This window comes from Silurus aristotelis, assembly GCF_946808225.1.
Source record: "Silurus aristotelis genome assembly, chromosome: 2".
Taxonomy (NCBI): domain Eukaryota; kingdom Metazoa; phylum Chordata; class Actinopteri; order Siluriformes; family Siluridae; genus Silurus; species Silurus aristotelis.
Window position 1 is genome coordinate 13,792,940 of NC_139575.1, and position 20,840 is coordinate 13,813,779.

General features: G+C 39.1%; 2 protein-coding genes across 5 annotated transcripts in view; both read right to left on the reverse strand.

Moving 5' to 3' along the window:
* Positions 1–18,277, reverse strand: part of farp2 (FERM, RhoGEF and pleckstrin domain protein 2) — a 55,889-nt gene extending 37,612 nt beyond the window's left edge. Inside the window, exons 1-2 of the mRNA XM_083568900.1 lie at positions 18,158–18,277; positions 16,288–16,524 (exon numbers count right to left, since the gene is read on the reverse strand). Coding sequence (XP_083425026.1) covers positions 16,288–16,479 — 192 coding nt within the window. The 5' untranslated portion in view covers positions 16,480–16,524; positions 18,158–18,277. The remainder of the gene's footprint in view (positions 1–16,287; positions 16,525–18,157) is intronic.
* A 1,781-nt stretch (positions 18,278–20,058) lies between these two features.
* Positions 20,059–20,840, reverse strand: part of LOC310741348 (ephexin-1) — a 35,383-nt gene continuing 34,601 nt past the window's right edge. For all 4 annotated transcript variants that reach the window (XM_083569099.1, XM_083569098.1, XM_083569101.1 and 1 more), the window contains one exon: positions 20,059–20,688. In XM_083569099.1, coding sequence (XP_083425225.1) covers positions 20,489–20,688 — 200 coding nt within the window. In that variant the 3' untranslated portion in view covers positions 20,059–20,488. The remainder of the gene's footprint in view (positions 20,689–20,840) is intronic.

Consider the following 20,840-nt stretch of genomic DNA (forward strand, 5'->3'; position numbering starts at 1 on the left):
AGTACGGTACTGAAAAGAAGTTCTCTTCTCTTTCCCTGTGCCCAATCTCTCTTGTTCAAAATGCATTTTTTTTTCTAGAAGACCCTTGAAATGGTTTATTACAACCCGTTAAATTTTAGTTTTCATTATATATCAGTGGACCGCCAACCCCCAGGCCACACAGAAAGAAAACATTACTTACATTATTTCAGTTTTATTTATTATCTGATTCTGAACTGATTTTGGAAATTTACCGGATTCTCTCCGCCACATCTGTCTATGACTCATTCTTGGTGCATGTCGGTCACATGTCTTACCTTCATCCTCTACATTCTTAAAGGGGCTCCGGCCGCTAACACATAATACATTACCGCTAATTTCAAACCCCCAAGCGAGCAAAATAAACAAAAAACAACACAGTGGATTCACATTTATTATTATATTTAGAAAATACCAGTGTTTATGCTGATCGTATCATTTTATTTTGTTGTATTTATCCGTCACGCCTTAAAGGCCGGTCTGTTAAAATATTGTCTGACATTAATCCGGTCTGTGGCGCAAAAACGTTTGGGGACCACTGCTCTATATAATCCTAGGTCTGAATTCTAGACATTCTTGAATTATTGATTTTTGCTAATCAAAGTGTTTAATCTGAAATTGTACAAAAAGATACAACTCCCAACTTGCAAGGTCATTTTATATACCAGTTACTATGAAAGCAATGGAATGGAGACTTCCAGGAGGACTTCTTTACAATTTAGTTCCACAAGTTTCTTGGTTTGGAAGTTCTTGATAATTCTTGTTTTTTTTTTGTTGCCCAGTGGACAAACAGGTCTAATAAACTGTTACAATGCAACCACTTTTTTTTGTTAGGTTTTTTTTTTTCTACTGGGGGAAAAAACTGCACCCTGACTTTTACAATGTTTTAATCTGATATGCAGGTGTATGTGGATTATGGTAGTGTTACGCACATCGATACTGTAAACATTGTAGTAATTTCCGAAAGCTACAGAATGACATGCGGTGGCCGACTCAGGTCGCTGGTAGGACTAATTTTTTACTAAATTTGCTTGAGGTTCTTTTTAGAATCAAAAACCTTGTAAATAAGTGTCTGTACAACACTGAATACACCGCTATGAACAAGTTTCAAATTGTAAATAATTTGAACTTTCATGCATCTTCCAAAGTTCACCATATTTTCTAGTAACATTTATAATTTCGCAAAAAATTTAATGATTGAATAATAAAAGTATCTGATCTGCTGGAGAAAATACTCAGCCGAAAAATAAATGAGGTCCACAGCAGAGTATGAGGTGTCATTTAGCCACAGTTTAATCAGAGTTACAAATTCCGCAAAAAAAAAGGCAGTTTTTCTGCTGCCTCGCTCTTACTACTATAGAACCTCTTGTAACAATTAAACTGTATAACCTATAAGGCATGTTGATCGTTTTCATTTGAAGCCAACAGGTTATCTGTAATTAATGGCCCTGATTTTCTAAGAAAGGAGGCCATCACATGACTATCATTTTCTCTATAAAAATGTTTTACACCAATGGCTGCACAGATGGGAACTTCTGGTGTTCAAATCCTGAAATTAATGATAATTCCAAACTACTAACACATTTACATCTATTTACACAGGGGAACTCCTTGAACACACACACGTAAGATTAATGCTTCTGGTGAAACAAGCACAGCTGAGAGAATACTGGAGGCAAGCTCCAACCTGGCACTGGGCGGGGTTCGAAAGGGAAGTGAAAGAGTGTTAAGCCTGCATGTGTAAGATTAACTAGTATGCGATGTGTGTGGAACGAAATGTGACCTGGGATTGAATAAAAGAGCTGGTGGGAGAATTCCACTGTGAGAGGGGAAAGCCATGTCGAGGCATGCCTATACACTCCAGCTGGAGCGCCGCTTTCCTTTCACACACGATTCAAACCCGGTTGAGGACCAAGTGGCTCTCGCTGTGCAAGCACACCTGGTCACACCCTTTAAACCTCATGCTAAATGACGGATTTTTCAATTCGTCCTCATTTATGTGCTCCTCAAAACACTGTTCTACAACACGCATGTACTTTGACGTGAAAAAAGCAATAGCCATGCGATCCTTCCTTCATTGTACACAATTAAGTAAGTAAGTAAAAAAAAAAAAAAAAAAAAAAAAAAAAAAAGTCTGATTATTTCTACCTGGAAAGTGAAATTCATAAAGAGGACGCAATTGTCATTTATTAGCACTTTACTGTCAAAAGCTTCAGACTAAAATTAACAAATAAAACTGACTAACGACTTGCTCAAATGACTCAAATGACTGAATTTTGCGTGTCTGGTTAATGTGCTTTTTTTCTAGGCTCAGATTTGTGGCATAAGGGTTTGCTTTCTTTCTACCTGGACACCCGAAAAATTCATGGATCACAAACAGGAACAGAGTTTGAGCTGTTGGCATTTACAGCATTAACCTGTTGGTGTTTGCTCCCTGGTGATTGTGTATTAGCTCAAACATCTAAAGATATGTCTGGAAACAGCACAGAAGCTGAGCACAGGGCTGGGAGGCACAAAATGAACAGGTGAATAGCGTAAACGATAAGAAGCTCTGTTCGTAAATCATTGACTATTTAAGCGCACAGTTCAGGTCTCAAAATGCTAAGTAATAACATTCATAAGCAGCATTTTGACATGAACATTGCATTCCCTGTATGAAGACTCTTTCTAACATAAACCGGAGAACATATTTGGTTATTTTTTCCTGTTTAGGTGAGTGAAAGTTCAGAGTTTTACATCACCTGAGCAGAGATAAGAGACTGCCAACCTTCTTCACCCTCTACACACCTTGCTTTTGACCTACTGCAGCAAACAGGTTATGTGCAATAGCTTGCTCCTAGGTTGCCCTGTCTGTCAAGTTCATTGAACAAGGTTGTTTGATATTGAGAAAAGCAGTGAAACAACTTAATATGGTTTAGCAGACCAAGTTAATCCACATGCAACAGGACTTGCAACTAAAGCCATTACAAGGCCATGTGATTTCTCTAATACAAAAAGACACAAATTTAAGGACACACTTTTCAGCTACAAAAATGTACACGTACAAAAATGAAATCATATTAATACAACACCTCAGATCATATGCAACATTGTAAGGAATTTGTCCCTAAAGGAACGATTCCTTGAGTAATTCAATTACAAAAATTCATGCTTCGTTTAGTCCATTTAACCACACACGGTGCACTGTGTTTCCCACGGACCATTATTACTGACGCACCACCCGCTAAAATCCGGAGCACTCATGACAGAGAACACAGAAGACGCTGCAGATTGAAAACTGGAATGGAGAGAAAACAGCTAGGCGAAGATTCATATGGAAGCCTGTTTCTGCCACATTAAATAAAAAGTTTGCCTAAATAATTTTTTTCTTCTCGCAATTCAGAGTTGATTTTTAGGCAATCGGGCAGCGTCACCCCCTCTGTACTGGCAGAAATCTTTACACATTGAAAATGAAAGAGGCTACAATCAATATAATTGCATGGTAGCAAACTAAGCCTCCGATCCCTGGAGAGAACTCTGTCCGACAATCAGCCCTGGAGGAGACGGAACAAGACAGATGAATCATGAAGAAGCCCCATTCATACACCAACAGCTTCAATCTTCAGGCCCACAACATGGTTACCGGTGGATGCACCAGAAAAAAAATGACAGTTGAGATGAAAAAAAAAAAATAATTATGTTTCGGAAACGGTCTTCTGTAGGATTCAGGGTAAAGAAAATACAAAAAGATTTCAAAGTTTCGAATCATTTCAAACTAAAACAACGAAAACACCATACCAATATTTATTGATTTATTTAAAAAAATTATTGAAATAAAAAATTATGTATATATTTGTATTTGATGTAATATGGCAATTAAATGCACCAAATTAGTTTAGTTTTCACAGATATTCTTGTTTGCAATTCCAGCAATAAAAAATGTAAATTTTTCTAAAAAGGAAACAAATGACTTGTTTATTTTAAGAGACCCGTCTTATTTTCTCTTGTATATTTAGTGTTGCTCTTTAATAAAAGAAAAAAAGTACTTATTTGATTACTGGATTAATTGTTGGAATAATCGGTTCGAATACTCGATTACTAAAATAATCGAGAGCAACAGCGCTGATTTAAACAGTGTACCGTTTTAGCATTTGGTACTTGGTATGACAGGATACAATTGTAGAATATCTGATAAAAGACAATCATGTTGTACCAGAATAACAACATGCTGCAAAACAAAAACATTTTCTACTTTCTGGCCAAGAATTTTGTGTTCCTCTAAAACCCTCTAGTATATTCCTCAAATGAATAATTTCATTTCTGCAATATTATTGGACATTTAGATTTGTAATGCTATACATGTGTAAAGAGCTTGGCTGTGGTGTTATAACACGCTGCCATATTCAACATGAGTCACATTACTGTGGAGGTTTTTGGGAACTGGCTTTGGCAAGCCACATATCTGAGAATCATAAATCAAATTAAATCAAATCATTCACAGAAAAGTGGTCGGTTTGAAAAAGCTTCTTGATGACACCATATTTGTATCCGTTTTTGAAACTCCAGTGCCATTGATTGACACACAGAAAAACAGAGAAATTACAAAAATGCCATACAGAACTGTGGTATTGTAATTTGTACAGCAGAGTGATGCAGTAGTGTAAGCATTCAGCCCGTTCACCTTTCCACATCGGAAACGCAACCATTTCATATATTACTCTTTAATTCTCAAATCTGATTGGTTGGAAAGTTTAGATCCAAAAATGACCTTTTTTTTCTTTGTTTGTAAATGTTATACACCAAAACCCCATTTTTGTTCTCATGATGCCAAGAAAGAATATCACACCAAAGCACAAGATAAAAAGGTCCGTTTTGGTGCAAGATAACGTACACAAACGCTCAGGACAATCCCACCTGAAGCAAGAGGATCCCAAAGAGAAAATGCATAGTATTCAGTACAGGAATTTGCTAGAACAAAAAAAAAAAAAAGAAAGGAAAATCAGGAAGAGCTTAGGTGTACTTATATTAGAGCATACGGAGACACGGAGGCTGGAACGTACGAGCGTTAACACATAAAATACACTAGATAAAGCTGGCTTTCAGGATTGAAGTGCAAAACACTTCTCTAGAAGGGAAAAAGAGAACTCAGTCAAATGTATTCAAATTCGGGACAGACAGGAGGAAAAGTGTCTAATACTGAGGCATGATGTGGCAAGCCTACACTGCCTTTAAATCCACCGTTTAAACTTAATCAGGCCATAAAGCATCATATAATTATTGATTGAATATTAAAATGCATGCTTCTGGCCAGTTTAGCCTCCAAATCAATTCCCCAAAAACTGCTCTGAGGTCTAAGCCATAAGTCAACAGACAGGCTTCTGCCTGGTCAAAGAGCTCATCTGTTATGCAGTAACGCTCTCAAACAATATCGAAGCGAGAGCTGGCCAACGTTATGATTCAACTCAGGAGGAGCAATCAAAAACAAGCTGCAGGATTTTCCAGTGGCAGTCTTTACTCTATTTTGTAAGTTCTGTGTCTAATTTGTTCCAGTAATTGTGCCGTATGGCAGAAGCTCAGCTGGCCTAGAAAGTGTGCACAAGTGTGTGCAGGGGGCATCCGGATCCAGAGAAGTCATGCCAAGATGGAATTAGAAGCCAAAATGAGGCTGCTGCTGAAGTTTAATCTTATGGAAAAGCCATGACACACCACACAGTAGGGTCTAAATGTCTGTCCTTTATGGAAAGGAAAGAAGAAAAAAAAGATTATTATTTACAGTGGGTACGGAAAGTATTCAGACCCCCTTACATTTTTCACTCTTTGTTATATTTCAGCCATTTGCTAAAATCATTTAGGTTTATTCTTCTTCCTCATTAATGTACACACAGCACCCCATACTGACAGAAAAACACAGAATTGTTGACATTGTTGCAGATTCATTAAAAAAGAAAAGCTGAAATATCACATGGTCCTAAGTATTCAGACCCTTTGCTGTGACACATATTTAACTCAGGTGCTTTCCATTTCTTCTGATCATCCTTGAGATGGTTCTACACCTTCATTTGAGTCCAGCTGTGTTTCATTATACTGATTGGACTTGATTAGGAAAGCCACACACCTGCCTATATAAGACCTTCCAGATCACAATGCATGTCAGAGCAAATGAGAATCATGAGGTCAAAGGAACTGCCTGAAGAGCTCAGAGACAATTGTGGCAAGGCACAGATCTGGCCAAGGTTACAAAAAGATTTCTGCTGCACTTAAGGTTCCTAAGAGCACAGTGGTCTCCATAATCCTCAAATGGAAGACGTTTGGGACGACCAGAACCCTTCCTAGAGCTGGCCGTCCGGCCAAACTGAGCTATCGGGGGAGAAGAGCCTTGGTGAGAGAGGTAAAGAAGAACCCAAAGATCACAGTGGCTGAGCTCCAGAGATGCAGTCAGGAGATGGGAGAAAGTTGTAGAAAGTCAACCATCACTGCAGCCCTCCACCAGTCGGGGCTTTATGGCAGAGTGGCCCGACGGAAGCCTCTCCTCAGTGTAAGACACATGAAAGCCCGCATGGAGTTTACTAAAAAACACCTGAAGGACTCCAAGATGGTGAGAAATAAGATTCTCCGGTCTGATGACACCAAAATAGAACTTTTTGGCCTTAATTCTAAGCGGTATGTGTGGAGAAAACCAGGCACTGCTCATCACCTGTCCAATACAGTCCCAACAGTGAAGCATGGTGGTGGCAGCATCATGCTGTGGGGGTGTTTTTCAGCTGCAGGGACAGGACGACTGGTTGCAATCGAGGGAAAGATGAATGCGGCCAAGTACAGGGATATCCTGGACAAAAACCTTCTCCAGAGTGCTCTGGACCTCAGACTGGGCCGAAGGTTTACCTTCCAACAAGACAATGACCCTAAGCACACAGCTAAAATAACAAAGGAGTGGCTTCACAACAACTCCGTGACTGTTCTTGAATGGCCCAGCCAGAGCCCTGACTTAAACCCAATTGAGCATCTCTGGAGAGACCTAAAAAGGGTTATCCACCAACGTTTACCATCCAACCTGACAGAACTGGAGAGGATCTGCAAGGAGGAATGGCAGAGGATCCCCAAATCCAGGTGTGAAAGACTTGTTGCATCTTTCCCAAAAAGACTCCTGGCTGTATTAGATCAAAAGGGGGCTTCTACTAAATACTGAGCAAAGGGTCTGAATACTTAGGACCATGTGATATTTCAGTTTTTCTTTTTTAATAAATCTGCAACAATGTCAACAATTCTGTGTTTTTCTGTCAGTATGGGGTGCTGTGTGTACATTCATGAGGAAGAAGAATGAACCTAAATGATTTTAGCAAATGGCTGCAATAAAACAAAGAGTGAAAAATTTAAGGGGGTCTGAATACTTTCCGTACCCACTGTATATTCTAGTACCAAATAACCAGAAAAAAAAGTATTGTTTAGGAAGAATTATCAACTTAATTTATACTATCTTCTGAAACACAAAACAAACAAACAAATAAGATAATGCCTTATTGAAATACTGCTATCAGTTTATGAAGAAAAGGGTGAAGGTGCTTCCAGCAAGACATGAATTTAACAGGGAAGTTTCTCAAAGTGTTGAAATGATTCTTGAAGCCAAAAATGTATCATATCTGATAGGTCGACCTCTACTCAGCGTTTTACATTTAAGCCGCACGATCACAGAAACGCACACTCATGCAAAAGACACGTCTCTACTGCTGAAGCTATTATACAGGTTTTATTAGCTCAATCCCAAAACAATGAGACAGACATCACAAGCGAAAAAAAAAAAAAAAAAGTCGTAAGCGGGGGTTAAACCCTGCAGTGATGTGTGAAATTTCCCGTGTTCTCACGCTGTCGCGGTGACTATAAACGCTTCTAACACGTCCACACACAAATGCAGCTTTCAGCTCATTCTGCATGCAAGGAATGTAAAAAACAAACAAATCAGACCGTTCCCTGGGCAACTCAAACTCACCGTCCCAGAAATGAAAGTACAACGGTGAGAGGAACTGGGACTCCTGGACGTAGCCTACTCAGAGGAGGACCTGATCATGAGGAGTTTTAGTTGAGATTCAGTGGCTGGATGAAATGCTCAGGTCTTACAGTGCAGAAAGAACCAATATAGAGAAAATCTTTCTCTCCAATTCGAGAAGCTACTTATTCATACAAACATCGTAAAAAGAGTAAATCAGTAATTTTCCAAAAACAAAAATAATAATAATATCTGTGAGTACAGTTTCAAAATGTTGGGTCCATTGCTAAATTGGGTGGAACTGGTGCAGTTCTCCATTAGCTTTCAGAAATGTACAGGGATTCTTGATGAACAAAGAAAAGTCAGAGTGAGGATACAGCAGTGTGTGAAAGTTTCGTTTCTCTGTGGTTTGCATTAAAAAAAACAACAAAAAAAAAAAAAAACGGGCCTACAAAATCTGAGCCGATCTTCCAGCGAATTTTAATTAGCGATGATTACACTTCCTGCTTAACCAAAACATGTGGACATTTAACACATTTCATCCAGCTGCCTTGTTTCCTGTTCCGACTTTAACTTTAAAGGTCATCTGTGGCAGGCAACCATAAAAAGAATAATGTGCTCTATTGTTGTGCACTAGTTTTAGCACCTACTTGCTAGTAGAAGTAGTAAAGCCTCTATTCAGGTCATTTCCACAGATCAGGAGTTAATTACGACCTCGTAAAACGGTTGCGTTACATTCAGGTTCGTCACGAACTAAATTTAATGATCAAAGAGGCAGCGATAAAAGATCTATTGTTTTAAATACAATTTAATACATTAAATATGCACGGAAAATGATATGGTAGTAAAGATCATAGTGACCCCGGTGTGTACTGTTTTATATACACTGCACTGCCAAAAGTTTGCGGACACCAGTTCGTAAGTATGGTATTTTTTGAGCATCGCATCCCACAATTAGTCGCAATTTGCTCTTGTAACTCCTTCCACTCTTCTAGGAAGATGTTCCACTAGATTTTGGAGTGTACTTCTGGACATTTGTGTTCATCCACAATGAGGGTTCTTAGTAAAGTCAGATGAAGGTTGAGAAGGCCTGGGGTGCAGTAAGAGTTCCAATTCATCCCAAAGGTGTTCAGTACTGTTGAGATCAGAGCTCTGGAGCAGGCCACTAAAGATCTTCCTCTCCAAACCATGTCTTCATGGAGCTCCTGTTGTGCACACGGCCATGCTAGAACAAGTCTGGGTTTCCAAGTTCAAGTGAACGGCACGTTTTTATACCGCATTCAAAGACGTCCTATACACTTGTGTGCCTCCAGCTTTGTGGTATCAGTGTGGAAAAGAACTACATATGGCAGGTCATGACAAAGGTCCCAATATTTTTGTCCATATAGTGCATGTATACACCCCCTGAAGCACCTCTCTGATTTCCTGTGGGCATTCCAGTATAATTAAAACAGAAAAGTCTGGCATGTGCAAGTGTTCTCTATGTTTAATCTGACTTTTTTATTCACTGTTAATCAATCCAGCACGAGTTTCTCCAAGGGGTTGCTCATTTGCTCATAGTATTGACTATGTTTATTCATGTTTACCAAGTGATCAACCCAAATGTAGAAATCTAAAAGCCTCCGTTTTAAACACCGATATACATCACCTTTTCAATTTGTACTCTCGCGCGCACACACTTCCCAATGCCCTACTCTTCATTTGGATACGTTGCAGACAGGGAAAGCAACACACTGCTGTAATGAAGTGCTGCATGAAAGGACCCAGTGTTCTCTGCTGTCCCATAATGCAATGCCCTCACTTGTGGAGAGATGTGGGAGGGGGGGGCTGCTCCATACTAGATGCAGGGAACAAAACTCAACCTGCAAAACTTATGTTCATACCAGCTTGGACTAAATGCGGCCAAACAGGAAGTCCGTGTTGGACGAAGCTATTCCAGGTTAGTTTCCAAGTGGAAAAACACAGGTTAGCTTTTACCAGGTTTTGCAATAACCAGCAGAATTTATGTTTATGGAACATAACTCTGGAAAGCATTTATGTAAATACTGTAAACACAAAGAGTGCATGACGATGCACAGTTTTGATTATTTCCCAAGAAATTACAGAACAAATGATTTTTTTTTGCGTCATGGTGTTTTCATGTAAACATTTGCAGGCCTCTTTAACACCAACAAACATGTATGAAAAGATGCCACTTTAGCATTGAAAAGCAGAGGGTCTCTGGTCTCCTCCCCCTTTTTCTCATGAAATCTGATCCATGCCATACATCACCTGGAAACGCTCTCTCTCTTAATAAAACCATCCCAAACAACATAAACTGATTAGCTTTTTATGTACTTTATAGATTACATTAGTTTTTCTTCTTTGTTGCAGAAACACATGGCTATGGGGACAGAAAACAGTGCTCCCTCTTTCAACTCATGTGCCAGAGCATGCAGCTTTTGTCTTTTTTTTTGGCCTTTTTTTTGGCCTTTTTTTTTTTTTTTTTTTTTTTACTCAACACCCACAAAAAACAAAACAAGATTTAATTACAAGTGCACAAAGCAAACACGGATCGCGTTGCTCCGACAGCTCGGGTTACAAATCAACAACATTCGCAGCATTCTTGCAAATTATCTTCCCGTTAATAAGAAAAGATGAAAAGCTGATGAAAAGCCGGGACGTAGATTTGCGCTCGGCTTCCAAGTTGTCTGAGTGAAACTCCGGCCAGTTGTTTTACAGATAAAAATGTTTGTGTGAACAGGGAGAACATTCACACGAGCAGCGGTGTATTAATAGCCCATTGCGTGGTGTTTTTATCTGTAAAATAAAAACTATTTTCTCTTCTTTCTCCTCCTTACTTTTACTAGTTCCTGAACCCCCACCCCCCCCTTAAAAACGTAAAAACGCAAAAACGCACTCGTTGCAGTTTTTGGCAAAACTCCTACTCTGAGCACACATTCCTTGGATTTTGTTAGAGTCTCTCTCTCTCTCCTAGTGTAATGTCTATTCACATCCCCAAGAAATTCAGCCTCACAAATTCCTCCGAGGGTTATAGCACGGCACACGGCCGACTGGACGCATGCATTCATGACATTCCATGCAAATTTCAAAAGGTTCACTTCAACTGGGTGCCTCTGTATAAGGCTCAGAGACAACATATGGCAGCGGAGATTAGGGATAACAGGCAACTCTGCTGACAAAGCTGCCATCACCATTATTGTAATGGCTAATTAGGGAGATTTAGGTCACAGATGTACACATACCGTATGTACGAGATTATAATATGCAACTACTGTGTGACCTGCTATTCTATATGAGCATTTTTGTATTGGCCAGTAAAGCCATTAGTATTATTCCTGCCTCGTTGTACCAGAGTTTACTCTTCATACATTTGCCACATAGAGAAACACAATGGAAGGGGGTCTCAAATGTACTTGACTAATGAAATTAAAACAAAGATCTATGAGGAAAAAAAAGAAAATAAAGATTTCTTTACAGCACTTCCTTCTATCATCCTGACAATCACTGGTAAGGGAAAGTCACCTACATTAAGAGAATCAATAGTGCACATTTAGAAACTTCATAAACGGGGTTTCTGCAGGTGTCACCAAATCAAATTTAAGACTTTTTTTTAGGACCTTTTTAAGACCAATATAATTGAAATTTAAGACCTATAAACATGACATCAATAAGAAGTACTTTTTCTTTATTAAAGAACCATGCTAAATATATGGAGGAAATAAGACCGGTCTCAAAGTGTAATTTGTTTCCACTTTAGGAAAATTACACAAAAATTCCCTACAGGAACGTCTGTGAAAACTAAACCCATTTAATTGCCATATAACATCAATTTATATATATAAAAAAAAAAAATCTAATAAATATAAGAATCTATTTAAAATAATTTTTTTAAAGGGTAAACACACTGTACAGTGTTTATGTTTTAGTGTGAAATGAGATCAAACTTTGGAAACTGTAATTTTCTTTGGCCTGAATCTTCTCCTCACCCCTCGATGTTTTCTCACCAAATTAAAACCTGTTTAAAATGATTTAAAACCTACAACAGCAAATGAAAGACTTTTTCAATGCCTAAAATGTCAATTATTTTTTTTGTCTTTTTAAGACCCTGTGCGAGTTCCTCACTGCTCTAATAAATGCTGATTTTTGGAAAGTCACTTTGCACAATAAGCAAATTTTTTTGACCTAGTAAACTGTAGATCTGATACGGTTTCAGTAATGTGTGTTTATTGGAAGGTTCAATACGGATCATTTGAACAATATAATTATTTAGTCCCAGCGAGAACAAACAGGATTGAAGCTCTGGGTTCCATAAATGAATAAATTGCAAGCGTAATAATTAAAGATTATAACAAGAATATATTGTTTAAATATATTTGCTGCATTTCAATCAATAAAAAAACCTTTGAGTATGGAAACCATGGCCACGTGTGCCAGATCGGCTTCCTGTCAGTACTCACTATTGCTGAAGAAACAAAGACTTAAACATTTAGCTTGGGTTCAGAAAGTACAAATCATGGTAAAAGCAATGACTGGCAAGTTGGACAACTGTTCATTTGGATGGACACAGAAATGTGTTGTGTGGGGCTTTTTATTAGTGGCTACATGCAGGATAAGTGAGCAGGTCACTCTTCTGTAACTCGACTAGAAAATGTCCCGCAAACGTAGAATTAGTTTCGATTAAATTTTAGAATGGGATTAAAAAAAAATCAAGAAAAGACTTAAATAGGCAGATGAGCAGGAGTGGAAAAACAACAAAATATGTATGGGTTATAATGAACTACAACACAGAAATCAGAGGTAAATGACAGAAAGTAATGTTTTTGACTTGTAAGTCGTAATTTGAAGGAGGAAATGACGTACCTCAGCACATTCAACATTTGACCAACTGTAATGAATAATTGAGCTTTTTCTTTCTCAAACTGCAAATGTTTTAGATTTAACAAGTGAATGTGCCTGCATGTTAATTTAATTATTTAATTCTGTATACAAAATGCTTTATGACTCAAAGTAGAAAGTGCTGTTTAAATTTGTTCTTTCCCTCGTTGAAAGAACTAATAGTTGAGAAAACGAGTAGGAATTTCAAGTATGGCTTTTACTGGTTCGAGGTGTGGGATTTCCAAGTATGACTGTTCCATTGCTACACTTCAGTGGGGACCCCTTCATTGGATCCTTGAGTGTAGACTGATTCTAGAAAAACATAACCCCTAATCTTAGGTCACGATAATCGTACAAAACATTTACTTATCACAACAACCTCCTGAAATAAATAAAATATCCCATAATTACCAAATTACATTGCGTCCAGCCCACCATAATACACAATTAAACGAAATTCATTAATCTGGTCTAGCGGACAGCATAGAAAAGATCTGTGGCATAAATATACGCCTGAAACAGAGCACGAGCTGCAAACGCTAACTTTAGGCAGCGAGGCAAATTACAAGCCAGCTGACCAGGAGAGGGAGGGAACAGAGCCGTGGTTTTCCAGGTCAGCGGTTGTTGTAACCAGAGTTAGAGCACTTTCATGCCCTGCCCAACACATCCACCCTTAAAACACATTCATCACTTCCACTAGACACATATAGCAAAAGTTACTACAAACAATTGTGTGGTTTCTATACATATGAATACATGAGAATTTTCTATCTACCCAACAACTTGAACATGCATGTTAGATTTGAAGACATGGTCAGCCACCACAAAAAACATTTAGAAATTTGAATGTGAAGATGAAAACTGGTTTTCTGAACAAAACGTGGTGGTCAATATGCTTTGCAGCCACACTATGACATTATTTTAGTCTCTTCAGACAATTGACATCACAGATGTGGAAGGGAAAAGGGAACCTATGCTTTTTGATTTTTCTGAGACAAAAAGGTCAAAAATTTGAAAGAAAAAAAAAAATTTTACAATACATTGTAAAAAAATTATTGTAGATAATTTTGTTAAAGCACAAACAAGGGGGGGGGGGGGGGATTAACAATGTAATAAAGATGGTAAATTGTTTGTGGAAGCCGAGGCAGAGATATGTTTTTGATAGCAGGATTTCAGCATGCAGATGTTAGGCCAAGTTCCATCTTGGAAACAGATGTTGAAAATGTCACATTAAACTGGCATTGCAACACACACACACACACACACACACTTTCTGTACAAGCCAAAGTAAAAAAAAAAAAAAAAACAACAATAATAAGCTGGGATGGCGCATTGCGATCTGTTCTTGCTAATAATAAACACACTATCAGGACAAAAGTATGTGGACATCCAGACATTGTAGCTACAAAGTTGGCTACAAGTTCACTGTAACTAAGGAACCCAAACCTGGTCCAGCAGCCCACAGAGACAACGGCTCCATCTGGACAGGATTAAAATTTCATGGGGTCCTGGAGTAATTTCCTACTTTACAGGTGCTTCTCTGTGACTATATTACCAGTCAGCATTTTTTTATTGGCCCTGCGATTGTCCCCTGCAGCCCCCCTGCAGAGTCGGTCTGGTTTCAGGCTCCCTTAATTCTGTCAAACCCTTGACGCATTTTTTTTACATTCTTCTTATGCCACCACAAACATGCACATATATAACATTATAGGAATGTATTTAACATTATAGGAATCAAATGTCCAGTTAACTCATGTACCCAGAAATTTAATTCCTGAACTCAAGAAGTGCAACCAAATTCAGACCTTTTTGGTTTCCTGGTCTGCGTGACAGTAAAGAAAACGTTTGTATTAATTAGTTTAGCTGCATTACAAGCCCCCAGCACAGTGGTTTAACACATACCTCACGTCATGCCTCACATTTGATCTGCAAGTAAAAAGAGTGAAAGTGGCAGCTACCCAGTGTGAGATCCTTCCTCACCCACACTCCTGCATCCAACACAGTAATCCCTTTTCCTGCCAAGTTCAACGTTACAGGCGCAGGGTATAGATGTAGCAAGAAGTAACCAAACTATAAGCTAGGTCTTCTACAACTAGTGTGTAAGTGGTTCTTTACTTTTCAGCCACGAAAAACTTTCAACGTTCAAAACATGTTTATTTTTTGAGGGGGGTTTTTTTTGGGTTCTAGATTTAAAACCAAGCACTTTTTCTAAAGCACATTATCCTGGATGTTTTTATATTAAAAAGTTACAAAGTAGTTCAATTCAATTCAGTGCACAATTAGATTTCCTATATAGATTTTTTTCTATTAGGGTTTTAGTTTTATTATACACAAACACTTATTATATATAAAACATTCACCATTGTAATTATTGTCATTAATATTCCAGTGTGATTTCGTTTTTGGCCTGAACTTTGGCCTGTGTTAGTGGTATTAAAGCAAGTAGCCAAACCAAGCACTGCACAAAAACTGAAATCCGATCCTAAAGCACTAAACCACCATCATGACGGCCAGTGACCCAGGCTCGATGTTAAAACTGTTAAAAGATGTTTTTCCAGAGTTTTCTCTCAGTTGGACGGTTACACCAGGCTACACTAGAGAGATTCATGGCTCATAAAACCACTTCAGGCCAGCAGCCTAGTTAGATCTCAGACACACCGAGTGGGGCGTGCCCAAAGTGATCTTAAAGAAGGGATTCGAGGAGCACAGCGAGGTGGCAGCTGTCACATGTCACCCACAGCATAGCTGCCTTAAGATGAACGTTCTCTCTCGAGCTCATTTCTCTGCTTTTATTAAAACTGCCCAGAAGTTCATCTAAATAACCTGCCATTTGGATCAAGAGAAGAAAATTGTTAAAAAAAATAAAAAAAATTGGGTGAGCAACAGATTTACCAACTAAATACAGAAAAATAGAAGGAGATAATGATGCATCAAGACATTTCTCCTTTTTAGCACACAGGTGGTAGAATGAACTTCCCCTAAATGCTTAAACAGAGTCACTGGCTTCTTTTTTTTGTGTGTGTGTGTGTAAACAAACCCTGAACACCTACCTCTTTACTCAGCACTTACATAAGCACCATTTTAAACATGTTTTATTCAAGTATTGTACCAACTACTCCCTTAAAGCGTTTCAGATGAATGTATTATTAGGCCCTGACCTATTTTACTAGCATAATCTTGTTTTTGATGGATACTGTAAATGTAAATTACAGCTCAGAATGCACATACTGTATGAGTACACTGAACTGTTTTAGTTAGTTAAGCAACAAAAACAGTGTTCTGAAGTCTCATTTAACGTTTGTGAAACATTCCATACAAAGAAAAACTTTCGCTTTCAATACTGGAGCGGAAGCATTTGACGTCCCTCTGCTTTATTTGCATAGTTAACTCATGAGAAAAACAGTGAACTTCATACAGGAAATGGGACTTACCTCAATCTCATAGAACTCCTGAGCATCATCCAGGCCCTGAACACGGATCTGCAGACACTTGCCTTTGCCACCTGCGACAGGTGAGTTTAGGCTTTGTCCGGGTTCCAGCGTACTGATGCCGGGGTTGAACTGAGATCCCAGGCGTGTGCCTGGAGTCTGCAGCGCCCGGTACGTGCCCTCAACCTCGCCCATCGCTGCTCACGGCGCAGCAGGCCTTCTTTCTCTCACACACCCAGCCTGCGAGCAAAACACAGAATGGAAATTAATTAGAAATCCTGAACAATTCGCACATTTCCGTTCATCCAGCCGCTATCCTTGCTGTACACCCTGATCCCATAATAGCAGTGTACTGATTGATGTATTAGTGCAGCTGTTCTGTTTAAGAAGGCCTGACATCACCTAGTGGAAACAGTTCAGTCTCTGCTGAAAAGTCATCCATCATACACAGTGACGCACCAGAGACAGACGTGGCCACCTCCAAAACAAACTTGGACTGTATTATTAGACTGTGCTTTTTATTTTTTTTCACTACTGTAAAACACTATCCAAAAATGACTTCCTTGCATATGAAGATCTGTGAAAAGAAAGGATTTCTTTGTTTTGTTGTGTTCAATCGCAAATTGAGTGTGCCAGCAGAACGACAACGTAGCCATAAAACAAATCCAAAAGGTTGTTACCCGCCTCGATTATTCACACACACTGAGAAACCCAGATAAATCAGCTCCTTTTTGGTTTCATAACAAGATTTATAGACTAAATCCCCACCCCGGATCTTAGGCGCCGACGTATTAACAGTTTGAAGAAAATATGGAAGCTAAAAATCATGATCTGGGCTTATCCATATGCTTTTCATCACAACACTTCAGCAATATACGCTGATGCGAGATCCAAATCCAACACCTCATAGAACATCTGCATTATACACTATCGACTGAGTAAAACAATACCATTCAGAATGGATTTGATGTGATGCGACAACAGACCCCTGAGTTTTAAGGGATCGGTTTCCTTTTCATGGTTTTGATCCATTATCCAAAGACAAAAATAGGATTATCTAAAGACTTTTTCAGACATTCTCTTTAACAAGCCGCCCGATATTGCATTTATGGAAAATGGGCAAATTCGATTTAAACATCAGTGGATGAAGTCTGCAATAGTTGTTTCAATCCAATAGTTGTGCTATAAACTGGTAAAAGGAGAAGCCTATGGGATGAGGGATGGTGTCAAATCCTTCTATAGTCTTATGTATTCCTTACCAACAGGCAAATTATAACCAAAGCATACAACATATACCTGCAGCAGTGAGATTTCTGAAGTCAAACAGTTTTACATCAAATACTGATTAAGGCATGAATAAATGAGCAGATTGTTTGCAGTGGTCAGGATAACAAAAATAAGTTGTAATGCGCATGGATAAGATTGGGAAAGACAGTTTAATGCTGTTACACAGAACTCTGCAGTGTTTTTCAGGGAGCTGGATTGAGCAAATCTCAGTAACCAGGTAACCTACTGAGAGCACAAATCTGATTTAGTGTGTGTGTGTGTGTGCGTGTGCGTGCGTGTGTGCGGAGAGAGAGGGAGAGAGAGTGAGAGAGAAATGGCTACATTTTCTAGACTTTATCTGTAAAACATCCTATACGAGCCTAAACCCCTCCATGACGAAGCTCCTAGACATTTCGCAAAGTGCACGAAAAAAACACCCACCAAACGTCGACATCCCACTAACACGCGCGTTTTAAAGCGCCCAAGACTTAAAAGGTGTTTCTGACGACCTCAAAAAAACAATAATTAAAGTTGTTTTAAAGAGCACAATACTCCAAAACAAACGTTATTCGTTCGCTTTAAACTAATAAAAAAAAACAGCTTTTACCTCGTCTCCGTGCGCCTTATTCCTCTCAACTCTTTTTTTTCAGGAATTACTTGAGACTGGAGTCGCAGGCGCGAGCCACAAACAAAGGCGTCACCTGATTGGAAGAAGCCCCGGAACGTCCTGATTGGAGGAATATAGGTGTGGCTTGATTGGATGGCGCAAGGCATTCTTTAGTTCTCATTGGTTGAGCGTTTGAGACGCTTGATTTCGGGCCATCATTGGGTTTTTTTTTTTTTTTTTTTTTTTTTAAACACATTTCTATGCGCTCCGGTGATGTTTTCAACAGGGACAACATCACCCTCACTCTGCTGAAAAGACAACACGAAACATAAAGAGATGTTCACCAGAATGACCCTCAGAGTGGGTCTGCATAGTGCTGGCAAGCAGGTCACACCAGGAAGACCAGTTTAACCAGCAGATCATACAGTTTGACAGAGAGGGTTTAAGACATTGACAGTCCTAGAAGATCTGATAAACCGAACAACACTGTCCACCAGGCCAACACTTACCTGCACAGATTTCCTGTTGTTTAGCATAGCAAAAAGCTTTTATTCATTTTTAAGGGAAACTAGTGAATAGGTAAATAGATGGTTAAAAAATAAATAAATGATGGTAAGATGTTGCAGTGGCTGACTGCAATCTTCCTCTCCTACAGGACCTGTACACTTCCAGGACCCTAAAGCAGGCAGCTAAGATCATGGGTGACCCCTTTCACCATAGACACGCTCACAAAACAAAAACAGCTTCTTCCCATCCGCAACTGCGCTCATCAACAAGGACCCACCATCATCTCTGATCCACCTCCAAAAACTCTACCATTAATGTAAACCTCACACTCATTTCATATGCATTACAATAACACAACCAACATGGACTACTATATTGCACCACTTCACCAACTCAAATGCAGTGCTTCACTTTACATACCCTTGAGAAGAGCCTGGAGAGGTGGAGATATGCGCTGGAGAGAAGGGAAATGAAAGTCAGTAGGAGTAAGACAGAGTACATGTGTGTGAATGAGAGGGAGGACAGTGGAGTGCAGGGAGAAAGTGGAGGAGTTCAGGTACCCGGGGTCAACAGTGCAAAGTGTGTGTTCGAGAAGTGTAGAAAAGAGTGCAGGCAGGGTGGAGTGGGTGAAGAAGAGTGGCCGGAGTGATATGTGATAGAAGAGTATCTGTGAGAGTGAAAGGGAAAGTTTATAGGACTGTGGTGAGACCTGTGATGTTGTATGGTTTAGAGACAGTGGCATTGAGTAAAAGACAGGAGGTGGAGCTGGAGGTAGCAGAGCTGAAGATGTTGAGATTTTTGTTGGGAGTGACGAGGATGGACAGGATTAGAAATGAGTTTATTAGAGGAACAGCGCATGTAGGAAAGGTGAGGGAGGCGAGATTGAAATGGTTTGGACATGTGCAGAGGAGAGACATGGGGTATATCGGTAGGAGAATGCTAAGGATTGAACCGCCAGAAAAAAGGAAAAAAGGGAAGACCAAGGAGGACGTTTATGGATGTGGTGAGGGAAGACATGCCGGTGGTTGGTTTGAAAGTGGGGGGGGGTTTGGGGTACGGATGATCTGCTTTGGTGCAGATGGAGACGGATGATCTGCTTTGGTGACCCCTAATGGGAGAAGCCGAAATAGGAAAAAGTAGAAGTTGCATATGCAACTTAGGATACTTGTCAATAAAGATGATTTGCCTGCATCACCACCTCCTGGCTTAGCAAGTCAATCTGTGCTTGAGTTGCTTTCTATTGTGTTTGTATATGTTTTTTTGTGCATCCTTTTGAGGTTTCTTTCCTTAAGAGCACTTACTGAAGATGAAAGTAGTACGAAGTAACAACTATTTAAACAGTGCCTTTATACATCATATTACATACACAATGCAAGAATATATAATACATTCAATTTGAATGAAAATTTTTATTCTCAATTTATTCAAAAGGTGATGTATAAAAAGGGCGACCATTTCAGAGTAGTCTGAGGTTTCAGCGAGGAATATAAAATATGATAATAAGCAGCTCTTTTACAATCAACACATCAATTGTCTATTAAAAGTCTAAAATCTGAAAAGTATCATTAACTTTTAGTCAGTTTAAGCAAATTAGTAAGCTAAGCTATCACATTAACGAACATGATGCTTTCCATCACCATTACAATAAAATAAAATATCATTCAGAGCATGATCATTAAATACGATTTAGATTTCATTATATTTATGGACACAGACTCATAAAATGTGCACACAGTAAACTCCTAGTGTTTTAAGTTTCTGAAGGTGTCGCTACAGTAGCACTGGACCTATAAGATTTAATATGCAGACAATTAAATAATATTATTAATGTATGTTGAAGCAGGTAGCAGTGTGCCGTTCCTGACTGATGCTATGGCATTTTATGATGCTTGCAGCTGTCTGAAGGACATGATGGCGCTGACGCAGGTTGCGTCTCTGCACATGTTCATTAATGATCTCCACCACACACTTAGCAGGAAACCAGCCCCTTTCCATTCCAGGAAGCTTTCGACCCTCCATTAAACCTGCAATGATAAAAAGATGCATGCTACTGTTTTTTTAAGCTTCCAATGAGGTGTTTGAGAGAATGAAGCATATTAGGGGTGTAATGCAATCTGGTTTGGTTAGATTTAAATTTACAGCTGAATGTCTAATTAGATATGAACCCTCTTCTATA